At 38.9% G+C, this 22649-nt stretch overlaps 1 protein-coding gene across 1 annotated transcript in view; it reads left to right on the forward strand.

The window, feature by feature from the left end:
- The window catches only part of MRPS9 (mitochondrial ribosomal protein S9), a 63484-nt gene that overhangs the window by 16865 nt on the left and 23970 nt on the right, over nucleotides 1-22649 (forward strand). The window contains exons 3-4 of the mRNA XM_008699095.2: nucleotides 14129-14191; nucleotides 14281-14311. Coding sequence (XP_008697317.2) covers nucleotides 14129-14191; nucleotides 14281-14311 — 94 coding nt within the window. The remainder of the gene's footprint in view (nucleotides 1-14128; nucleotides 14192-14280; nucleotides 14312-22649) is intronic.

Genomic DNA, 22649 nt, shown 5'->3' on the forward strand with positions numbered 1-22649 from the left:
TTGTAGTTCCTGTTTGTCCCTGTACTGAATGGCCTGGCCATGCTCTAGTACTGATTCCTGCTATCTCCTTTCCTCTGTGTGGCACGGCTGCCTCTGGCTGCTCTCACCTTCCAGCCTTCTGGCATAACTAAACTTGTTAGGCCTGTGAATTAAAACTAAGAGCCCCTTGGACTTAGCGTGAGGACCTGTGTGCCCTTCCTACTAAGTAAAATGATGAATTTATGTCATCTGTTTTAGCTCTTCATCGGCATTTTTTGTGGATTTCTAGTTCAGAACTTTATTCCAGAAGGTTAAACTTGAATAGAAATCTGTCCAGCATATAGAACGTGTGAAAATTATACCTAGTTAATCTTACATGCTAGTGTTTCTTTGAGTTATAAAGACTTTTAAAAAGAGTACAGATATGGGTTGGTAAAATAGAAGGCATATGACATAAAATTACATCAATAAGAATAATTGTCACTTTTAATATTTATTTAAAAGTGACATTTATTTAGAAGTTTATTAAAGCTGCAGCATTGTATATCTACTAGAATTGTTTTTGCAGAATTACTTTTTTATATTTAATGTTCAATCTTGGTATTGCATTTATATGAAAAAGTTATTTTTGGTTTTTGAAATAACAAATTAACTGGAAAGAAATTAGTCATGGGCAAGTACAGATTTTCTCCATTTTAGATAGTTTCATTTTTGCCTAATATTTTAAGTTCTTTTGGAGAGAAAGAAACCACCTGTTGCACTTCCCCACTGAACCGCTGTGACGCCGCCGACCACCTGTGGCAGATCTGGCAGGAGGAAAGGCGGGTGCCCTCTCATGGTCAGTAAGTAGTGTATACGGTGACCTGCAAGTAGGGACATGCACGCTGTGTTTGAAAATACATCTTAATGCTGTGGCTCTCAACTCGCGTTCCTCAGACCTTCACAGGTTACTGCCAAATGTTCATCAGCGTGTAAAAAATATTTTTGGCTCTCACCGTATAGTTACCATGAGGAGGATTGAACTGTCAGATTGAACATTGCGCTGAGTGGGTTCTGTAATTCAACTTAAAGCAGTTACAGTTTGGCCAAGGGAAGACTCTACGTGTTTGGAGACTGTAAAGAAATCAGCCCCAGAGCCTGTGAGCCTGTGACCGAGGCGGGGTTGCAGCGGTTTCCCTCAGTGACCCAAAGGGAAAGCCTGGGCCAGTGACATTGTAACACTCTGTTATGCTAGAGCAGACACTGGGTGACAGTGATCTCAGAATCATGCTGTCAGCGTAGAAAAAAGTTGAGAACCACTGTTATTTGCATTTTCCTTTTTGAATTAAGTGGTATCAGTTATCAATTTTAACTTGGAGACATCTCAGTTATATTAAATATTATGGATACAAAATTGCACTTGCATTTACTAATGTCTTTATTTGGGAATTAAAAGTTAAGTTCTACATTACTATAGAATTTCAGGAAAAAAGCCAGCAAATTGATATATAACACTGCTGAAGTCTACCAATTACTTTTTAATTGGTATTATAGACCTCATTCTGAAACCAGAATGTTTTATTCTCCTAAGTGTGAATATGCTGTATGAAGTTTCTCTAATTGATTTGCTGTGCCCATTCCATTTGATGTATCATTTTTCACAATATTTCATAATTTGTGCTCACTTCTAATGAACAGAGTCGTTAGGACAGGCATGTCTAAGTACAACTGACAGCTAACATTAGGTGCCAGATGCAGTTTATAAAGCTATGTAGAACTGTAGAGAACAGTTTAAATAAATTAGCACCTGTACATTAGTCTCACTTGCTGGTAATTTATAAGCGAATCAGTAGAGATGACATTTAGGTAAGTCATTGATCAAGTTAACAGCTGCAAACCCACTGCCCAGCTGGGATACCTAATTAATAGAGATTGCATTCCTGACCCAGTGCTCCTCCTGGGTTGAGCCTGCAATCCTTTTATACTTTGATTTAAGCCTAAGAATGTAGTTAAATACTTTGCCTTCATTTTAGGGAACCCTTGAATTACTGGTATTCTAGTTAAAAATCTGAAAATGTAGGAAACATATTTAGAAAAGGAGAATTGCCTTACTCCATGACTTATTTGGATTAATTTTTTTTTAATTGACATTCTTACTTTTGTCAGCACTTTTTTGTTTTAAAACAGTGCTGTGGTCTAATACATTTTTAAAGGTTTCTATACTTACCATTAAATGTACACTCCACTTATTTATTTCCAAAAGAAGCATGGTTTTTGTGTTTTGTTTTTTTGTTATTGTGACAACCAACCGTTGAACCTACTTCATATATGAAACTACTTCATATACGAAATTTTGTCAAATGTAACATAAGTTTAAAAACACCGAAGAACTTTGCCATGTTGAATTCCATACAAATTTCAGAACTTAATATAGGAAAGCTAGAACTTATTATTGGAAAATGCTCTTTCTTTCTCTCTCCCCCATCCCGGCCCAGAGTTTCTTCTGAGTGAACTTCAGAATGAACAATTACGTCATTAATCTTGGCAATGATTTGGTATCTCTTTCAGGTATATATTCATGGATATTGACAATACAGGGCTACATCCAGAATCTGGTTCCTAGGCTGGGAAAAGGTTCTCTTGAAACACAAATGCTAACCTAAAACAAACATTAGGCTAGTAGTACTGTTTTCAAGCTTCTTGAAGAATTGAGTCCTAACTGTTAACAGAGTTGGCCCTTAAAAACACAGGGGTTGGGGCACCGACCCCCTGTATAGTCGAAAATCCGCATGTGACTTTTGACTTCCCCAACACTTAAGTACTTACTAACAGCCTACTGTTGCCTGGAAGCCTTACTAATAACACAAGCAGTTGATTAACACATATTTTGTATGCGATGTATATTAAATACTATATAATTATAATAAAGCAAGCTAGAGAAAAGAAAATGTTATTAAGAAAATCAGAAGGAAAATACATTTACAGCACTGTGCTGTTTATTAAAAAAAATCAGCACATACATGGACCCGCAGAAGTTCAAACCTGTGTTCACAGGTCAAATGCATATATTTTTGTCTTTGTTTTTGTAGAAGAGCTGGGTGTTTCTGAGTTTACATAACCGTGTTTTACGTAGATTGTTTAGAAGTGAAAAGGTGCTTATTTCAGATAATTAGGAAATTCCTGTTCATTCTGTTGTGGTTGGTAAATGTGGTCCAAGTGGGCCAAACCGCAATTCACATGTGAAATGCCAAGTTTCATCTAATTTTAGATACTTGAAGACCTAGGCCATGTCCTACTGGTACTTCTTCTCTAGTGCCTGGTAAGTGCCACATGCACCAAGGAGTCTGAGAACATTATAGTTGATAGATGGGTCAACATTAGCAGAGAGTCGGGGCACCTGGGTGGCACAGCGGTTAAGCGTCTGCCTTCGGCTCAGGGCGTGATCCTGGCCTTCTGGGATCGAGCCCCACATCAGGCTCCTCCGCTATGAGCCTGCTTCTTCCTCTCCCACTCCCCCTGCTTGTGTTCCCTCTCTCGCTGGCTGTCTCTATCTCTGTCAAATAAATAAATAAAATCTTAAAAAAAAAAAAATTAGCAGAGAGTCAAGTTACCACTTTCCTCCACTGGTTTTCTGGTTGACTTAATTTCACCTAAAATCATAATATTTAAATTCTGCATCTTTACCATGCTAATATAGATATTTTTGAATAGCATCAGGAAAATTGCTTAAAAATGATGAAGTATTTTAACACTTTCTTTGCCTTTCTTCTTCATTTTCTTTTCTGGTACTTCTAAACTTTTCCTGACCAAATCTTTACCTTAATTTAAAATTTTATGGGAAAAGCCTTCAACCATTTTTGCTACTTATTTTTTGTTATAATTCTCTTCTTTGAAATACCATCCATAACTTTATATTGAACTGGGAATAGTATTTTTATATTGTGTAATTTGGGAAGTCTCAAGGACTCAAGAGATCAGCCCATGGAAGACTTTACCTTCCATGAAATGTTTTTCCAGTGTGAGACAGAGCCTCTCAGTTGTAAGGAGTGAGGATGAAGTTGTCTACCATCTACAAAGAGAGGTTGAGGAAGTCTCTTGAGCATGTGGCTTTTAATAGAAACCAATTGAGGAAGCCAAAGGGGCAAATTAGTGGGGGTATGTAGAGAGGTGGAGAGTTAAATGCCATATCTGGGAGGGCTTGCACAAATGCTTTTCTACTAAAAGAGGTGTGAAGTCACTAGGCCCTAACCGACCCCTTTATGGGTGTGGGATGTGCCTGCCACTGACCCAACTTCTCCTAGCCTGGCCTTAAATTCCAACCAAGTAATCCTGGTCAGGAGAGGTGAAATCTTATCATTGGGGAAATGCTAAAAGAAGACGGTCTAAAAGGCAGGAAGCAGGAAGGCTGTTGTGCTGCCTGGTGGGTCTTTCTCCTGCTGCAGGGGCCAGTGCCCCCATAGCTGATGCAGAGCTTCTAGTAACAAGAGATGGCAGTGACTTCAGTGAGACCGTGCTGGTGAGGTGGGTGCTGGAACAGCAGACTGCAGCAAATGTGTTCTCATACTTTGCAAACGTGCAGAATGTCCAGGAGCCATGTCACTATCAGCAGCAGGCTTTGGAGAGAAAGGTGGTGCATGCCTTCCTCCCCTCACCATTCCTGCCTGTAAGATGGTGGGGCAGTTACCACGGACTTGGACTGAAGGCCCTGCAGAGTCTGGCTGGAGTGTTTCCTGGAGGGCACGTAGCAGACAAGGCTCTGTCCTGATGGGCTCTGGAGGGTGACCTTGTTCCTTCAGGTAGGCGTTCCAAGGCTACAAGTAGGAAGTGGATGCTTGTTTTTGTCATTATGTTTGGTGGTTTTTTTTTCTTTCTTTTGCTTCGTTTCTGGGAGGAAAGAGGTGCAAAACAAGCAGGAGTTTTCAGTATTGGTCACAACTGGATATTTATCTTTTTCTTGCCAGTAGCAGGTTAAGATTGTGGAAAGGAACAACAGAGGATGGGAGGTGGGGGAAGGACGAAGGGAGCAGTCATGAATTAATGAACACTACAAGAAGACTAATTAGGTATCTAGAGTCTTTTGTGATGTTACTTTCATTTATGCCCCACAGGAGTGTTTGTGTGTATATATATATATACCTACATTTTCCTGCAACTTCCTATATATAAATGTTTCTACTTTCTACTCCCAGCATTGAAATCCAGGCTGAAATGAGGTACAGAATCCAAGTGCTCTTGCCTTAGACACAGTAAGAGTTATTCTGGTTAGTAGCAGAGGGTCTCTGGGGCCGAGAGACATGTCAGGAAATTTAACTTTCCACATGGTTTCCATGATACTGAGTTCCCCATTCAAACCCCCAGGGACTCAAATCACAGGTCTGAAGTATTAAAATGCTCTCACCTCACGGAAGAGAAAGAGGAATGGCTGTTGTGACCAGATTCATCATAGAAATCTTCTATTCAAAGATGTTTTGGTTGTGACTACTCTCTCTTATGAAAGTGGGTATAAATCACAGACTTTATAACTTTGTAACAGTTTAACAAAGTTTGAAAACCTTGCTGAGATACACAACAGTGGCATCAGTGCAGTGCTCTTCCTATTGCAGGAAGGCTTTGGTGGACACGGTCTCGAGCTGTGTGGTTGCCACTAGCTGTGTGGGATTGTTTGAAGTTAGTTAATGTTAACTAACAGTAAAGTTTAGTTCTTTAGTCACACAGATTATAGAATATTTCCATCATCAGGGAAAGTTCTTCCAGACTGTTGACCAGAGGATAGCTTCGTCATTTCCCCCCAAGTAAGAATTTGTATTTTTTGCCTTGTGTTATTTGAAAGAAAGGGAACACTTTGGAAGTATAAGTAATATCATTCTGCAATTTCATTTTTATATTGTTTTTCAATGACATGATTCCAAATACCTGAAATATTGGTTTTGAAAATAGTTAAAAAATACACTGCAAGAATAAATAGAAATTTGGAAGTGTAGGAAATGGTTGCTTTTATCTAACTGAAACAACAGGTTTACTAAAACAATTTCGGTTGTTCGAATATTCAGTTATAGAAGAGCAAAAGATTGATGACTTGTGTATGTGTGTATACACACACACATTTGTGTACAGATACCATATGTATATGTATGTATGTATGTATATTACATGGGGGTAGGAACCAGAATTGAGAAACTGAAATATTCTAGGGTAATAGCAATAGCAGTAAACATTAATTTGTTTATTAACTGTAAATGAAAATTCCAGTCATACAGAAAAGCAGAAATAATTGTATAATGCATACCCTGTGACTATCACCTAGTTTAAATAACTTAACATTTTGCCATATTTGCTTCTCCTGTATATTTTGTGGCTGAACTATTTTCTTTCTTTTTTTTTTTCCCCCCCCCCAAAGAAAACATGGGGAGGGGATGGTGCAGGGGCAGAAGGAGAAGGAGAAGCAGACTCCCTGCTGAGCAGGAATCCTGACCCAGGGGCCTGATCTTAGGACCTGGAGATCATGACCTGAGTCTAACCGGCTAAGCCACCCAGGCACCCCTGAACTATTTTCTTTTAAAGTCCGTTACAAACGTTAAGATGCTATACCCCTACATACTTGAGTATACATCTCCAAAAAATTAGGATATTTTCCTATATAACCACAATACCATTATCACACTTAAAATTAATTTGAATATAGTCTGTAGCAGGGTATGGGGTCATTTATATATTAATCTGTATTTAAATTTCCCCAATTGTCTATAAAGTATTGTATTTTCTAGTTGATTGACTCAAGGATTCTACAATCAATTTGCTTCTTTATTTATCCTTTGAGTACTGTATTCCCCTGCTATCTGTGGTTTTGCTTTCTGTGGTTTCGGTTGCCTGTCCGGAAGCATATGATCCCCCTTCTGAGATACCAGAAGGTCACTAGTAGTCTAACATTACATCACAGTGCCTCCATCATTTGCTTCACATTATTCTCATCACATAGGCATTGTATCATCTCATACCATCACAAGAAGATGTCAGTACCATACAATAAAGTATTTTGAGAAAGAGAACACATTCACATAACTTTTATTACAGTATATTGTTACAGTTATTTTAATGTTAGTTAATCTTACTGTATCTAATTTATAAATTAAACTTTATCATACCTGTGTACGTATAGGAAAAACGTATATATAGGGATCAATACTCTCGGGGGCTTTAGGCTGCTGCTGAGGGTCTTGGAATGTATCCCTCGCAAATAAGGGGGACCATGGTACCTTCCGATGTCCTCCATCTGGGGCGGGAAATTGGTGACTAAGAAACCAGGGTCTTTTGCCTTCAAGAGCACTCGCTACATGTGACCAAGGTAAAATCCAAAGAACTGGTAACAGGGCCTGGGAGAGAATACTGTGAGAAGGCAAAAGTAAGTTATTTGAGGAGCAGCTCTGAATGTACTGTTAGGATACTTCAGTGGAACAGTCCTAAAGACAGCTGACAGTTGGGAATGGTTTGGAAACTAGAGAAATGGATTTAGCCACTCTCTACATGAATTTGCTTGATAGGAGGAGAATCAGAGATGGCACTCTGAGGAGCAGAGATGTGTTTACAAGAGACCAGGGAAAGAAATTGGAGAGAGGTAGGAGGGGAACATGGCTGTGAGGGGAAGACAGCAACCTTCTGTGGAAGAGCCCTGGCTGTAGGTCATGAGGTTCCAAAGGAAGGCTTGGTGAGCCCAAGCAGTCGCGGGATTGGAATTATGGTGAGGCCTGATTGAAGTCTTGGGCTGAAGAGTGAGGTGGTTAGGAAGTGGGTGTGTGCTTCTAAGGATGGAAATGGGAGTTGGGGGGGGGGGTTTATCGGCCTGGGTGACACTGAGAGTCTTGTGTCGGTGGCTCACACACAGGGCAGGGATTGATACGTAAAGGAAATGAGGTGAGCATCAGCCTTTGTGATTGCTGCAAGGAGTGTGGAAGTTCAAGTCAGGAAGAAGGATGGGGAGAGAATAGACTAGACTGGCCAGATGGTGTGGTCTGGAGAGACCCGAGAGCGCTGTCTGTCCAGTGCGACTGACGTGGTAAGGCAGTAGGCAAGCGAGGAGAGCTCTCCAACAGGTATAAACAAAGAAGTGCAATGACAGAACCCGCCGGAGAGTCAGGGGAGGTCGCTCAGGACGGCTGGCATTTGAGCTACGTCTCAAAGGTGAACAGGAAACATTAAATGGAGCAATGGTATTCCAGGAGGAGAAAACAGTGTGTGAAGGGCCTGACTTGGCAAGGAACAAGTGAGTGCTGAGAAAAGCCAGATGAAAAGTATTGCTGAAAAAGGTTAATGGCCACTTCCCTTAGTACCCTCCATGTAACCTAGAAATAGTTCCAGCACAGGTCCTGTAAAGTATTCTCTTACTAAGCCGTGTTGTTTCGTGTATACTGTGACAGTAACCCCCGTCCTTGAGATTCTGTGTGCATCTGTCTCTGCTGCTAGAATGAGGTCAGGAACTGTAGCTTCCTAAACTAGCAGAGTCCCTAGAACTTAGGTGCCATGAATATTTGTTGAATAAAATTGATCAGTTGACTGATTCACAGTAAATGGTCAATTTCTTTTCCTTTGAGCACAGTTGGGCTTTTCTCCTAATTTTGCCACTAAATAGCTGAATGTCTTTGATGCCAGTGGAGAAGTAAATTGGTTTTCTGAGAGACCTAAGTTGGCTCCCTGACCTCAGCAGGGAAGACCATATTCAGATACTAAATTTCAGGAGGTTCAGGTTCTAGCTTTGCTACTTTAAGTCTTAAAACAAAACAATGTGGGGGAAGTGTTTCACATAGAACGTTTTTGTATAGCTAACATTTGTGTAGTGCCCGCGGGGTGCTGTGCTTTGGCAAATACCTTATTTAGTCCCCACAGCAGCTAGATAAAGCTGAGGTCCTTACAGATTAGAGTCACTGGGAATGGTGTTACCGGAGAATATTTTTATGGTTATAGGACATAATAAAGGTCTTCTGTTATTTAGACGTTCACCGCTCCCTCTGTTCTGAATTCTGAAGTGCAGCGAAGGAAGGGTTTTACTATGTTACAGCGCAGGATGCTCTGCCCAGAACACGTCAGTGGGCTGGCTGCTCAGCTTCATACGTACACTCAAAATTCTCTTCTTCCTATAAATACTGGTTTGTTTGTTTGTTTTTGAAACGGTATTCACCTACTTGAGGTTTTTGTTTTTTTTTTTTAGATTTTATTTATTTATTTAACAGAGATAGAGACAGCCAGCGAGAGAGGGAACACAAGCAGGGGGAGTAGGAGAGGAAGAGGCAGGCTCATAGCAGAGGAGCCTGATGTGGGGCTCGAACCCAGAATGCTGGGATCACGCCCTGAGCTGAAGGCAGACGCTTAACCGCTGTGCCACCCAGGCGCCCCCACCTACTTGAGTTTTAACTGTTAAAACTGCAAGTTGTGCAGGCCTGGAAAGTCAACATAGTTATTTTTTCATAAAATCCAGGTAGTTTTTTGTTTTCCTCAGCATTTGTAAGAAATCTGTTTAGAGTGCCTGTAGGAGATAAATGAAAGTGATAGGTTAGGTCGTGGTCGCACTGTCCCATGCACTGTCCCATGCGTGCTGAACAGATGAGGGAACACATGCTGGCAGTGTTCCCTTCCTGTTTTGTATCTTCTGCTCGGTTAAAAAGTAACCAGTTTATGACTAATATAACACTGTGTGGTAACTTCACTGGAATTAGAAAGTGTATTCCTCATAATTTGGTGTAAAAGATGTAATACAAATTTTGAAAAAAAAAGCTGTTTTATCTTACATACTGTTTATTCTTTTGTTCCTTTTTCTGCCATCCTTTGTTTTTGTTTTTACTGAATTTGTGATTTTGCTGTTTATCTAACATGGTGTCTTGCTCTATGGACCTTCTCCATAGTACTTAATACAAAACTTAATGTAGCTGGTACAATATAGCATATAGTACATTGTACATGCCATATCAGTAATTAGTAACAGAGTATAGAGTATGGTATAATATAGTTAGTACAGTATAGTATAGTTGGTTGTGTTGTTATTTTCACCTAGGGGTGTCTGAGTGGCTTAGTCGATTAAGCGTCTGACTCTTGGTTTCGGCTCAGGTCATGCTCTCAGGGTTGTGAGATTGAGTCCTGTGTCATGTTCAGCGCTTAGACCACTTAGACCGCTTGTCCTCTCCCTCTGCTCCTGCCCTCTCCCCTACATTGTGCATTCTCTCTAAAAGAAATAAGTAAATAAGATCAACATTATCACCTAATATATATTGTGAGGAATTATGAATTAGGAAATATGTGTTAATTTATTTATAGCTGAGATTTTTTAAAAAATTTCCACCAAATATTTTATTAACTTGTTTTTAAGTTAATACAGAGACTGCCTGTAAGACCTAGACACCCTTTGCAATTGATGCTTTATTTTCAAGTTCTACTGATTAACTTCCTGGTGACTCGTCTGTGTCTTAGCTTTCATGAGAAACCTAGCTGCAGGATGGAATCCTTTACATTTTCATTGCCTTCTTGAACTCTACAGTGGTCACCTAGGTTACTAATAATTTTTATATTTGAAAATGATGCCAGTGACAGCTTGAACCTGACTTGGAAGTTGGTTGGACTTCCACCCCCGTAATCCTGGTGTGCTTATTACCCCAGGCTGCAGAGTTACACTTCGGTCTTCCACGCTCATAGTCCCACCCAGGCCTTGAGTCCATAGCCCCTTTGCAGAGATATCTGACCAGCCTTGGGGCTGCCATGGCTGACTGTGAGAATCAGGCCCGAAGGCCAGCTGGCCCCCAAGTGCTGTAGGCTCATGGTGGCCCTGCTGAGACAGGTTAGGTTTGGAAAGATCTGATTGACTTCTTTTTTAATTTTTAACATTTTCCTCAGCTTTTTATTTTGAAATTTTTCAAATTTCCAGAAAACTTGAATATTCAGTGAATACAAACACACATGCACATATAACCTTTCACATAGATTTGCCAGTTGTTAACATTTTGCCACATTTCCTTTCTCTGTGTATATATAAAACTTAGAGTGAATGTTGAAAATGCAGTATCGTAACACCTAACCCCTAAATGTATCAGCATTTACTTTACCCCTAAATACATACATCCTTTATACCATTTTTCCATGATATCACTATTATATCTAATAAACTTACAATAATTCTGTAATGTCATATATTTTATAGTCTACACTTAAATTTCCTCAGTTTTCCCTAAAATGTCTGTATTACTAGCTAGTTTTGTAGAATCCAGACCACTTGTCTTATGCAGTTGTCTACATTCTGGCTTTCTACTTGCTTCCTTGTGATTAGACTTAGAATGTACAAAGGGTAATATGTGTGTGATAGTGTATACTTCTTGTTCCCTCACACCAGGAGGTACATAATGAGTTTGTCCCACTATTGATTGTACATAAGACCCCTTGGTTAATGTGGTGACCACTAGACCTCTTTATTGTAAAAGTGATTTTTTTCCCCCTTGTAACTAAGTTATCTGTAGGGTGATTATTTGGGGTCCATTTGAATATTCTATTCCCTGGTAACCTTTCAGCCAATGACTTTATCATCTACCGGTTCTCCTTGGCTGAAATTGGAGATTACTTTGGAAGTTATAAAACAGTGACTTTCTACTTCTGCCATTCCTTCTACTTTTATTAACTGGTATTGTTTCATAAAGAGGCTTTCCTTTTCTCCTTGCCCCCTACTTCAGAACCGTGGAGAGAGAGAGGGAGTGTGTGTGTGTGTGTGTGTGTGTGTAGAGGCACACTCCTCAACATGTACATATTGAGTGTGTTATCAGGCATTGTCATTGTTCTTTTTGGTGTTCACGTTGTCCTAAGTGTGGCCAGTGGGAGCTCCTGGAAGCTGGCTTCTCTGTCCTTTCGAGCACTTCCTTGTTTTCCAGCACAGTAAGGTGTCTTAGGCTTATTTGTACTTTCCCTGCCTTAGGCCTAGAATTAATCATTTCTTTATGATACTCTGTTCCTTATACTAGGAAATTGTATATAGAAACCAAGATTTTAATGCTAGGGGCCACTCACTGCTTCTAGAGTTTCATTGCATCTATGCTGTTTCAGGGGACAGAATTAAAAAGTACTGTCTTTTAAATATTGTAGGACTAATCCAAGAAATAATATTTTTTAAAGATCACGAGTATGTGTTGATTTGTCTAATTCAAACTTAACATTACATTTCTTCTTTTATGTTTATATCTCTTCCCCTACAGTAACATTTTGGTCACCATAAAATTAATAAATTTATTTACTTTATGCTATAATATACATAAAACATTTCAGAATTTTAATATTAATATTATTAACAATAAGCCTTCCGAGTAATGTTGATTTCTTTGCTGTTGTTTTTGTCATTAGAAGTTAGGTTTATTTGTTTTTGTTTGTATTAAGTTTTAGAGTTTGTTTTTGGAAATTTTTGTCTTTAATATATATGGCATATTCATGCTTCAAAGTTCAGCTGAATAAAGGCATAGCCAGGGAAGCCTTACTCATCTCTGTGGCCCTCACCCTGCTGCCACCCAGCCCTTAATAAATGATGATTTTGCTTAGTTTCCACTGTACCTTCCTTGTGGAAAGAAACCTATGTATATTTTTCCCTATTCCTATATGTATTTTCTTAATTCTTTTTCTTACGCCAAAGGTCACACTACTCTTAAGTACATTTCCCTTGCGTCTTTCTTTTATCAATCTTTTTTTATGGCTGGAGTGCTTGATGGCATGGGTGTGCTATCATTTATGTAGCCAACCTTGTCTGGGGGGGTTCTTATATTTTGTTGTTATAAATCAGCGAATAGCCTGTGATGATGTTGGTTTGCCTTTGGGGGTGTAGCTTATATAAAGGAATTCGCCGTGTTTTCTTCTTGTACTTGTTTGATTTGATTTTCCGTGTTTAGCTGTCTGACCCATCTGCAGTTTATTCTCGTGTATGGTGTTGGGTTTGCATCCACTTTTATCTTTTTCCAAATGGCAATCAGTTGTCTCAGAATCACTTATTAAAAAGTACACTTTTTCTCCCTCAGAGAAGGAAAAGCAGAGGAGTCCCTGGTTTTAAAAAGAAAAAATGTTCACAAAATTAGCACTCAGCTGTGTGATCTAAGGGTTTCTTTGGTGTCTTTTATTGCCAAAAGGCCGAATGGGAGAATGAAGCTTGACCCAGAGACACAGATGGGCTCCCTAAGATATCTGAATTGATAAGCCCCAAGTTACAGGTCCCTAACTTTCAGGGGCGGAATCTGGTCTAGCACATTTACTGTGTGGGTGGGCAGAGAGGCCCGTCCTGAGAACAGCCTCTCTAAAAGAAGAGCCGAGTGTTTACCGTGAGCTGCCAGTTCATTTAGGGTTCAGATACAGTGCTGAAAAGATCCAAGGCCACAGACGTCTCATCTGACATCATTCAAGAGAGATGAAAATGCGTGTGGTTTCCTTTTAATTGCGAGGAGTGGTATTGGAGAAGACACTGTCATGGCTTACGCAGTTCTCAAGTTGGTGGCAGTACTAGGAGGTGAGGGGATTTGGAAATGGGGGGGGCGAGATTTGTCACAGGCTCTAAGGATTTACTGGCATAGATGGTGGAGAAGGGCCAGGGGTGTTCAGTGACCTGCAGGACAGGGGAAGGGCAAGGCTGCCTACAACAGAGCGGTCACACTCAAAATGCCAATAACATCCCCATTGAGAAACAGACATTTAAGAGAACTTGGTTGGGAAAATGTAGTATAAAAACCTCTCAAAACTTCCTGGGAGGAGTTCAGAGAGCATCTACAAACGTCGGGGCTGCGGTGGATGAGGCTTGGGGCCTGCTCTTGTCGTGTTCAGTCTTTGATATTTGCGCTGCCGCCGGGGAGTGCGAAGGGCTGCTGTGGAGCACGGTACCACAGAGGTTGTATTAGGAGCCCCTTTCGTTTGCTTTCAAGAAAGAGATTTGTGGTATCGTGCTCATGTTTGAAACTGACACTTGAAAATTGTTAATAACCACTTTAATAGTCACGAATAATTTTTCTTTGGAGGATGTGTATGTGGTAATTTTTTCTCCCGTTTAAAAGATTATGAGATAATGTATATGAAATTCTTAGTCTAGTATCTGGCATGTAGTAAGCACTCAGTAACTATGAGTCATAACATTAACTTGTGTTTATAACAGTTATTAATTAACCTTTGTGTATTTTTTCAGAGAGCTATTGCTTACCTTTTTCCAAGTGGTTTGTTTGAGAAGCAAGCCAGGCCAATAATGAAGGTAGTTCTCTTCATTAATATTTTTTAAAATTTCACTTAGGTTTATAATATGTGCAGTAATTATCTAATGCACTGTAATTTATTTTACAGCACCCTGAACAGATCTTTCCAAAACAAAGAGGTAAGTTTGTTCAAGAATGAGCAGTTACATTACATATCAGCAGTCACCCACATATGGTGGGGACACACCCCTGTGTCATGGCAGTTGTGAGGTCAGTCAGTGATATTTTATAACTAATAATAAATAACTGGAATTTACAAACTGTTTCTTTTTAATTAAGTAATACTACAATTAGATCAGATTAGAGTTTATGCCTGTACTAATGTCACACTAATTTATTTGCATTCTAATATGCCTTTTTGAGGAAGATCTGCTGGAGACTAATTCGCTTTTTTTATTTACAAATTAAAAATTTTTGTTCATTTCCGAAGCATATTTTCACTGAATATAGATCCCCCCCTTTTTGGGGGGGCTTTCCTTTATTGCTCTAATTCCATTGTCTTTTGTCTTGCATTGTTTCTGATGAGCAGTTAGCCATTGTTCTTTCCTGGCCCTCTGTCTTCTCTGACTTCTTTTAAGATTTTCTCTTTATGTCTTATATGTGTAAAATTAAATTTTGAAGAAAACATATAGCAGGCTTTAAGGTTGCCAAGAAATAATATATTTACTATTTTCCAATTTACATTAAAAGCCTATTAGCCAGTGGGGACTGGTGGTAGATGTCAGTTAAATTAAAAAGTACTAAAGCTAGGGTGGCTCAGTGGGTTAAGCCTTAGACTCTTGGTCTTACCTCAGGTCTTGATCTCAGGGTAATGAGTTCAAGCCCCACGCTGGGCTCCACACTTGGCATTGAGCATACTTTAAAAAAAAATTTTTTTTTATGTACTATAGCTAGAAATTACTTCTTAAAAACACTCAGTATAAATTTATATTTATGCATTAATCTTTTATTACAACCCTAGAGATTTTTTTTCTTTTAAGATTTTATTTATTTGACGCAGAGAGACACAGCAAGAGAGGAAACACAAGCAGGGGGAGTGGGAGAGGAAGAAGCAGGCTTCCCGCTGAGCAGGGAGCCTGATGCGGGGCTTGATCCCAGGACCCTGGGATCATGACCTGAGCCAAAGGCAGATGCTTAACAACTGAGCCACCCAGGTGCCCCAGGGTTTTTTTCTTTGAGTAGGTATGTTTTTCTCCTTGTTTCTTTTATCTAACCCTGCTGTCACTGACACATCATCAAAGTTTTTTAGTTTTGGTTTCCTCACATTGGACCAAAGAACTTAAACTTTCTAAGAAATCTGAGTGCAGGGTATTTCTATATTTCTACAGATTTTTCCTCTAACCACTCTGAAGCGGAACAAACTTTTTTTTTTTTTTTAGTAACTTGCCTTTCAGTTTTTCTTTTTCTTTCTTTCTTTTCTTTTTTTTAAAGATTTTATCTCTTTATTTGACAGAGAGAGACAGCCAGTGAGAGAGGGAACAGAAGCAGGGGGAGTGGGAGAGGAAGAAGCAGGCTCCCAGCAGAGAAGCCTGATGTGGGGCTTGATCCCAGAATGCTGGGATCACGCCCTGAGCCAAAGGCAGACGCTTAACGACTGCGCCACCCAGGCGCCCCACGCCTTTCAGTTTTTCTAAAGCTTTCAACTTAGTTTTCACAGCAACAAAAACTATCTTTTCTGTTTCCACTCATATTATATATGCTTATGTAATACTTAATTCATGTAATTAGAAAAATAAATACAGTTGTAATAGGTTTGGGAATGGACACAGCTGACTCTTAGTAAGCATGTTACTCTGCAGCAAAGCTGTGTGGATCTCCTAGAAAGAGCCTGGTGACCACAGATGCGCATTGTGCAGGTGGCATTACTCAGTATCTTTTAGAGCTGATTCAATGGAGATTGGTAAGAGAGCAGATATTTCAATAAAAGAAATGTATTTGTTTTACACTGATATTTCTGCTAAGTCTTAACCTGTGTTCAGAACTAGGCGTTCTTTTTTTTTTTTTTTTAAGATTTTATTTATTTATTTGAGAGAGAGAGAATGAGAGAGAGAGCATAAGCAGAGGCAGAGGGCATGAGGAGGGGCAGAGGGAGAAATAGACTCCCTGCCGAGCAAGGAGCCCGACGTGGGGCTCCATCCCAGGACCCTGGGACCATGATCCGAGCCAAAGGCAGACGCTTAACTGACGGAGCCTCCCTGGCACCCCCAGAGCTAGGCATTCTTTCATTCTGCTGCTCCACTTCACTCTTTGAAATGATAACTTTTACTTTGAATCTTGTTATAAAAGTTAGAGGTCTTTTTATAAATATATTGTCTTTTATATTTCCTCATTCCTTTGACATAGTTGATTATAAACTATAACATCATTTCAATTGATAGCTCTTGGGGAGATAGTAAATGGAAGCTGTGTTACAAGTGCACATCAGTTTTAAAGATGCAGCTCAAGTTTATCGAAATAAAACTGTATATACAAGACATGGAAACTTAATGGCTTTTCTGTAAATGTGGTAACTGATTTTTTTTTTTTTAATTTCTAGTGGCTTCTCTATTTTTCAGCCTGACAGGCTCCTCACTCACATGTCTTTGTGTGTCTGCTCTTTGTCTCTCTACTAGTCACATCTCTTACACATCTGCCCCCCTGAAACTGTTTCTTCCAAATCATAGCCGTTTCTCAGCATTAGAAGTCTGTTATTACTATCAGCTAGAATGTAACAACTGAAACTTCTAGACATCCCTGCAAAATGCTCCTGTTATTTTGGAACTATGTCAGTATTGGTAAGATTTTACTACATATTGCAGTTAACTATATTTAGACAGGATTCCTTTAGAATTAGCAAAATATTTTTTGCCACCTACCTGCCAGTTCTGCTGTACTTTGTAAACATAAGACGAACTAATTTTTTATGTTAAAAAGTATCAGCGAAATTTAGATTTGAATAGATTATGATGCTTGTAAAGTGCCTCCACTTCCTTTATTAAAAGATGGAAGCTTCCAAATTGAGTTAACATAAAAATCCTGCTCTACTGTTTAAGGCAAGTGATAAAAATATCGGGAAAAACAAAGATATGTGCCAGATTGATGACAGACGCAAGGAATAGCACCTAACACTAGATGAAATGGAATTCAGGGGGGTCGAGAACTGGTTTGATGAGACAAGAATGTTAATTGATATTGATAGAATCTAATATCCTTTAAGTGGTTTTGACGACCATGAACCTTTTTGTATCATGCATTTAACGTTGAAATGTTCACAGCAAAAGCTGTTAACTAAGGCTCTAAAGAATTTGAATAACAACACAGCATGATTTTATAGCTACACATACAAGTACAAAGAATACCTTTTTCTATATGGATGCTAATGGAATATTAATTGAATTATCATGTAATAGGTCATAGAGAAAATTTAACAAATTCCAAAAAGTAGAGATTATATAGATTAGATCTTTTCACTTTAAATCAATAGAACCATAAAACTGTTGGATTAAAGAGAAAATCAGAATTGAGATTATAGATTATTTAGAAATGTAGAAAGATGAGAACAGTTCATATCAAACCCTGTGGGATATAGACAGGTATTATGCAGAAGCAGACTTATTTATTAGACATTAACAGAGACTAGAAATAAATGAACTCCTTACTCATTTCAAGAAGGTAGGAAAGGAACTAAATTGACAAATGAAGAAATTTTAAAACAGAGATAAGAACCAACTAGTTCTTCGAAAAAAACGTGAAATTGATTAACTTCTGGCAGGTCTGGTCAAGGAAAAAAGAAAACATAAAAGGACAATATTAATCATTTTAAATATAGAGGATATTTTTAAAGTTGAAGATATTGTTGTGGGTAACTTTATTCTAATTAATTTGAAAAATATCCTAATTAATAACTAGTATTTATTGAGTGGGCCAGGCACAGTTCTGAGTGCTTTGTATGTATTTACTCATAATATTCACAACAGTTTTATTAAGTAGACACTATCACTTTCCCCATTCCTTCATTAAGGGAATTAAAACCCGGAGAGTAATCTACCAAGAACACACAGCTAGGAAGTGGCTGAGGCAGAGGGAGAGGCATTAAGATGGTGGAGGAGTAGGGGGATCCTAAGCTTGCCTCGTCCCTTGAACACAGCTAGATAAATACCAAATCATTCTGAACACCCAAGAAATCAATCTGAGAGAACAAAACTGCAAGCCTGCAAGGAAGTGGCTGAGGTAGGATGTAGGTAGGCCCTGACAGTCTCGACTCCAAAGCACTGCCACACTTCCCTGACTCTCTTAAAGAAAAATATAATTCCCAAAATTGTCTTAGGAGAATATGGGTTAGACTAAAAGCTGGAAGTCAAAGGTAATCAGAGAACTAACCAGAGAGGCACCAGGGCCAGAGGTTCTGTCAGTGAGTTCTGTCATACTTGAAAAAGCATGAACTTTTATATTATGTGAACTGTTGCAGAGCAGAAAAAATAACAAAGCCTTCAGGTTCATTTTGAAGGCTCACGCAATTATTAAATCTGGACACAAATTACATAAAAGCCTATAGTGTGTTCTCACTAACTAAAATGATAACAAACTAGAGAAAGCATTATATTAAGAGAATATACCAAAGGACCTTTCTACCCCCAGGGATATAAGGGTGGTTTAACATTAGGAATTTATTAATGTGTTATTTGAGTCGGGGAAAAATATTTTCATATTTATTTTTTGATGAAACTCTCAAACTAGAGCTACAAAGAAACTTTCTTAGTTTGAGAAAAACAGTCACGAGAAACAGAAACACATTAAATTAAAAAACATACCACTGGATTATACCTAAAGTTCAGGAATCAGATAAGTATGCCTACACTTGCCTCTGGTATTCAGTATTGTTTTGAAAGTGCGATTAAAAAAGATACAGAGGTTAGGAATAAGTTATTATTCACAGATGTCAGGATTGCCCACCTAGAAAATACAAACCACAAACTAAAAGCTATGTTAGAATTACAGTAGAATATCATTATTTGGATATCTGAATATTGAAAATATTCAAAATTTGAATTGTTCTAATTTTTTTTAATGATACTCTTTTTTTTAAAGATTTTTATTTTATTTTATTTTATTTATTTATTTTTTACAGATTTTATTTATTCGACAAAGATAGAGACAGCCAGCGAGAGAGGGAACACAAGCAGGGGGAGTGGGAGAGGAAGAAGCAGGCTCATAGTGGAGGAGCCTGATGTGGGGCTCGATCCCGGAACGCCGGGATCACGCCCTGAGCTGAAGGCAGACGCTTAACTGCTGTGCCACCCAGGCGCCCCTAAAGATTTTTATTTTAGAGCTCACAGGAGAGAGAACAGGAGTGGGGAGTTGGGGAGAGGAACAGAGGGGGAGGGAGAGGGTGGAGGGGAAAGAATCTCAAGCAGACTTCATGCTGAGTGCAGAGCTTGACTTGGGGCTCAGTCTCACGACCCTGAAATCATGACCTGAGCGGAAATTAAGAGTCAGACACTTAACCGACTGAGCCACCCAGGAGTCCCTTAAGTAATTCTCTTATAAAAACATGCCACAGTATAGGTGAAGGGCAAAATGCTAATTGTGCAGAGATGATATGAGTATCCTGCCAGTTGACAACATGGTGGCCAAATCCACACGTATCAGTATGGAATGGAGTGTAATGATGATCTAAGTAACATGATGGTCGCCGCATTGGTAACAAATACCTTGTGATTTTTCTCTACCTGTATGTATTTTGGTGGACAGGAACTGTTTTAAAAACATTGAATTCCAGCTTCACAAATATATATCTACATATACACATAGAAAAATAGGTATCTGTGTATTCTATTTTTTCGACATTTCTTTGTATACACTTCTTACTCATCTTTGTTCTAATTTTACATCTATAATTAAATTACTAAACTCCTTTTGCTTAAGTTTCCCTTGTCATCTCTTGGTTGAGTGGAGTTCATTTTCTAGTAGATTCTTCAAAGAGGTCTCATAGATAACAAAATTTCTTGAGCACTTACGTGTTTAAAATTATTTTCCTATGGCTTTGATACTTGAAGGACAGCTAGGCTGGAGGGAAAAATCTTTGGTTCACACTTTATTTTCTTGAGTTTCTTGAAAGTGCTGCTTTATTGTTGTCCTGCTTTGTCTGTTTCTTTGAGAAGTCTCAGATCAGTCATTATTCTTTCCTTATAAGTCATTTAATCTTTTTCCCTTGGTGGTCCTAAGGATTCTTTATCTTTGTTTAGTAGCTTTGTGAAAGTGTGATATTGAGTTGATTGTTAAGAGTTAGCTTACCGTGCTGCCAATGAGCTCTTTCAGTATTGTAGATTCAAGTCCTTTACATCCAGAAAGGTTTTTTTAATAGTTATAAATATTAGTTCTGTTCCATTTTTTGTTTTTGTGTCTCAGGACTCCAATTATATAAATGTTATTCCTTCTTTGGTTGTTTTCCACATCAATTGTGGTCTGTCTCTCTGATTCATCTTCCTTTTTTCTTTGTCTCATTTTCATTTTCTTAATCATTTTTCTACTTTTTCTCCAGTGTCCTTTATTATGTTATTAATCTACTTCTTCTTTGGGTAATTTATGAATCAGTGTACATTTCTGATGATTTTAGGTTTTTTTCCTATTTCTTCCCTGAGTTTAATCAAGTTGTTTCATTTCTTTTAGTTTTTTATCCATTATGAGCTCATATTTTTGAAGATTTGATTCAGAGTGTGCTCCAGTAAACCCAAGTGCTTGTTTGAAAATATTTAATTCAGTGTGGAGTGTTGAATTTCAGTTTCCTTCTGTTTTGTCATTGGTTTTGGTAAGGATGAATTTTCTTCAGCTGAACATTTGGATTATTTTCATTTTCTGTTTTATTTTTATAGGAGTCTTTAAAAAATGGATGGAAATAGGTGTCTGCATTTTGGTAGACAGAGGTGTCCCCCCCCCCTTTTTTTTTAATTTAAGGATTTACCTACTTATTTTAGAGAGAGTGGCCCAAGTGGGAGGGGCAGGGAGAGGGCGAGAGCATCTCAAGCGGATTCCACACTTAGCGTGGAGCCCAGCACAGGGCTTGGTTCCACGACCCCGAGACCATGACCTGAGTTGAAACCAAGAGTTGGGCAACCAACCAGCTGTGCCACCCAGGTGCCCCAGAAGTGTCCTATTTCTTAATCCACTCAATGGAATTAAAAAAAAAAAAAAAGAGTGTATCCAGAGCATGACAGAATTGGGTCAAGACTTAAAAGTTCATTATGATTTTGTAATTAAGAAATTTACATTCTAGAATAGAACTAAATAAAGTGGCTAGTTGAAGGATAAACATACAACTATCAAATAACGGATAACATTATGTCCTTAAGTCACAAAAAAATGAAAAGGACAAAGATCAATAAATTACCTATTTTAAAATTCAAAACTTCTTGTTGGAAAAAAGACAGTATAAATTTAAAAAGCAAGCAGCAGGGGCATGTGGATGGCTCAGTATGTTAAGCGTCCGACAAAATAGGCAAAGGGGAAAATACACAATTCATAAATGAAAGTACAAGTAACCAGTAAACATAGGAAATTATCAGATCAGAAACAATGTTTTATAAAACAATGATAGAAGATCATTATCATTTATCAGATTAGAAATTGTAAATATTATGTGTCAGCAAAAAATTAGAAACAATCGAAATGTTTATTAATTAGGGTAGCTAACTAAATTTCAGAGAATCCTACTGTGGAGTAATATGCTGATAATCAAAAGAGAGGTAGTTCCAGGGGTGCCTGAGTGGCTCAGTCTTGGTTAAGCGGCCAGCTGTTGATTTCAGCTCAGGTCATGATCTCGGGGTTGTGAAATCGAGCCTTGTGTCGGGCTCTGCGCTGACACTGGAGCCTGCTGCAGACTCTCTCTCTCCCTCTCCCTCTGCCCCAGCTCCTCCCCCGCCCACTCACTCACGCACACCACCTCTCTCTCTCCCCCTCTCTCTCACTCTCCAAAGAAAAAGGGAAAAGAAGGTAGTTCCAGTTGGATTAATACAAATGAGACACACTGTTGGGTGAGATAAGGAAGTGAAAATGGTGTAGTGTTGTCTTAGTCCAGTCAGGTTACCATACGCTGGGTGGCGTACAAACCAAAGAAATTTATTTCTCCTGGTTCTGGAGGCTGAGAAGTCCAAAATCAAGACACCAGGTGAGAGCCTGCTTCCTGGTTCATGGAGCGCTGTCTTTCCCTGTTTCCTCACCTGACGAAGGGACCCAGGATCTCTGGGGTTCCTTCTGTGAGGGCACTCATCCTATTTATGAGGGCTTTGCCCATATGACCTGATCACCTCCCAAAGACCCCACACCAGAATACCAGCACATTGCGGATTAGGTTCACAACATGAATTTTGGGGGCAGGGGAAGACAAGTAGTCTATAGGAAGTATGTAGTATACATACAGCTTAATTTTAGAAAACATGCAGACAGTCCTCTGTATTTCAGGAGGTAGACATAAGTAAATGT

Source organism: Ursus maritimus, unplaced genomic scaffold (assembly GCF_017311325.1).
Source record: "Ursus maritimus isolate PB19 unplaced genomic scaffold, ASM1731132v1 scaffold_6, whole genome shotgun sequence".
Classification (NCBI taxonomy): domain Eukaryota; kingdom Metazoa; phylum Chordata; class Mammalia; order Carnivora; family Ursidae; genus Ursus; species Ursus maritimus.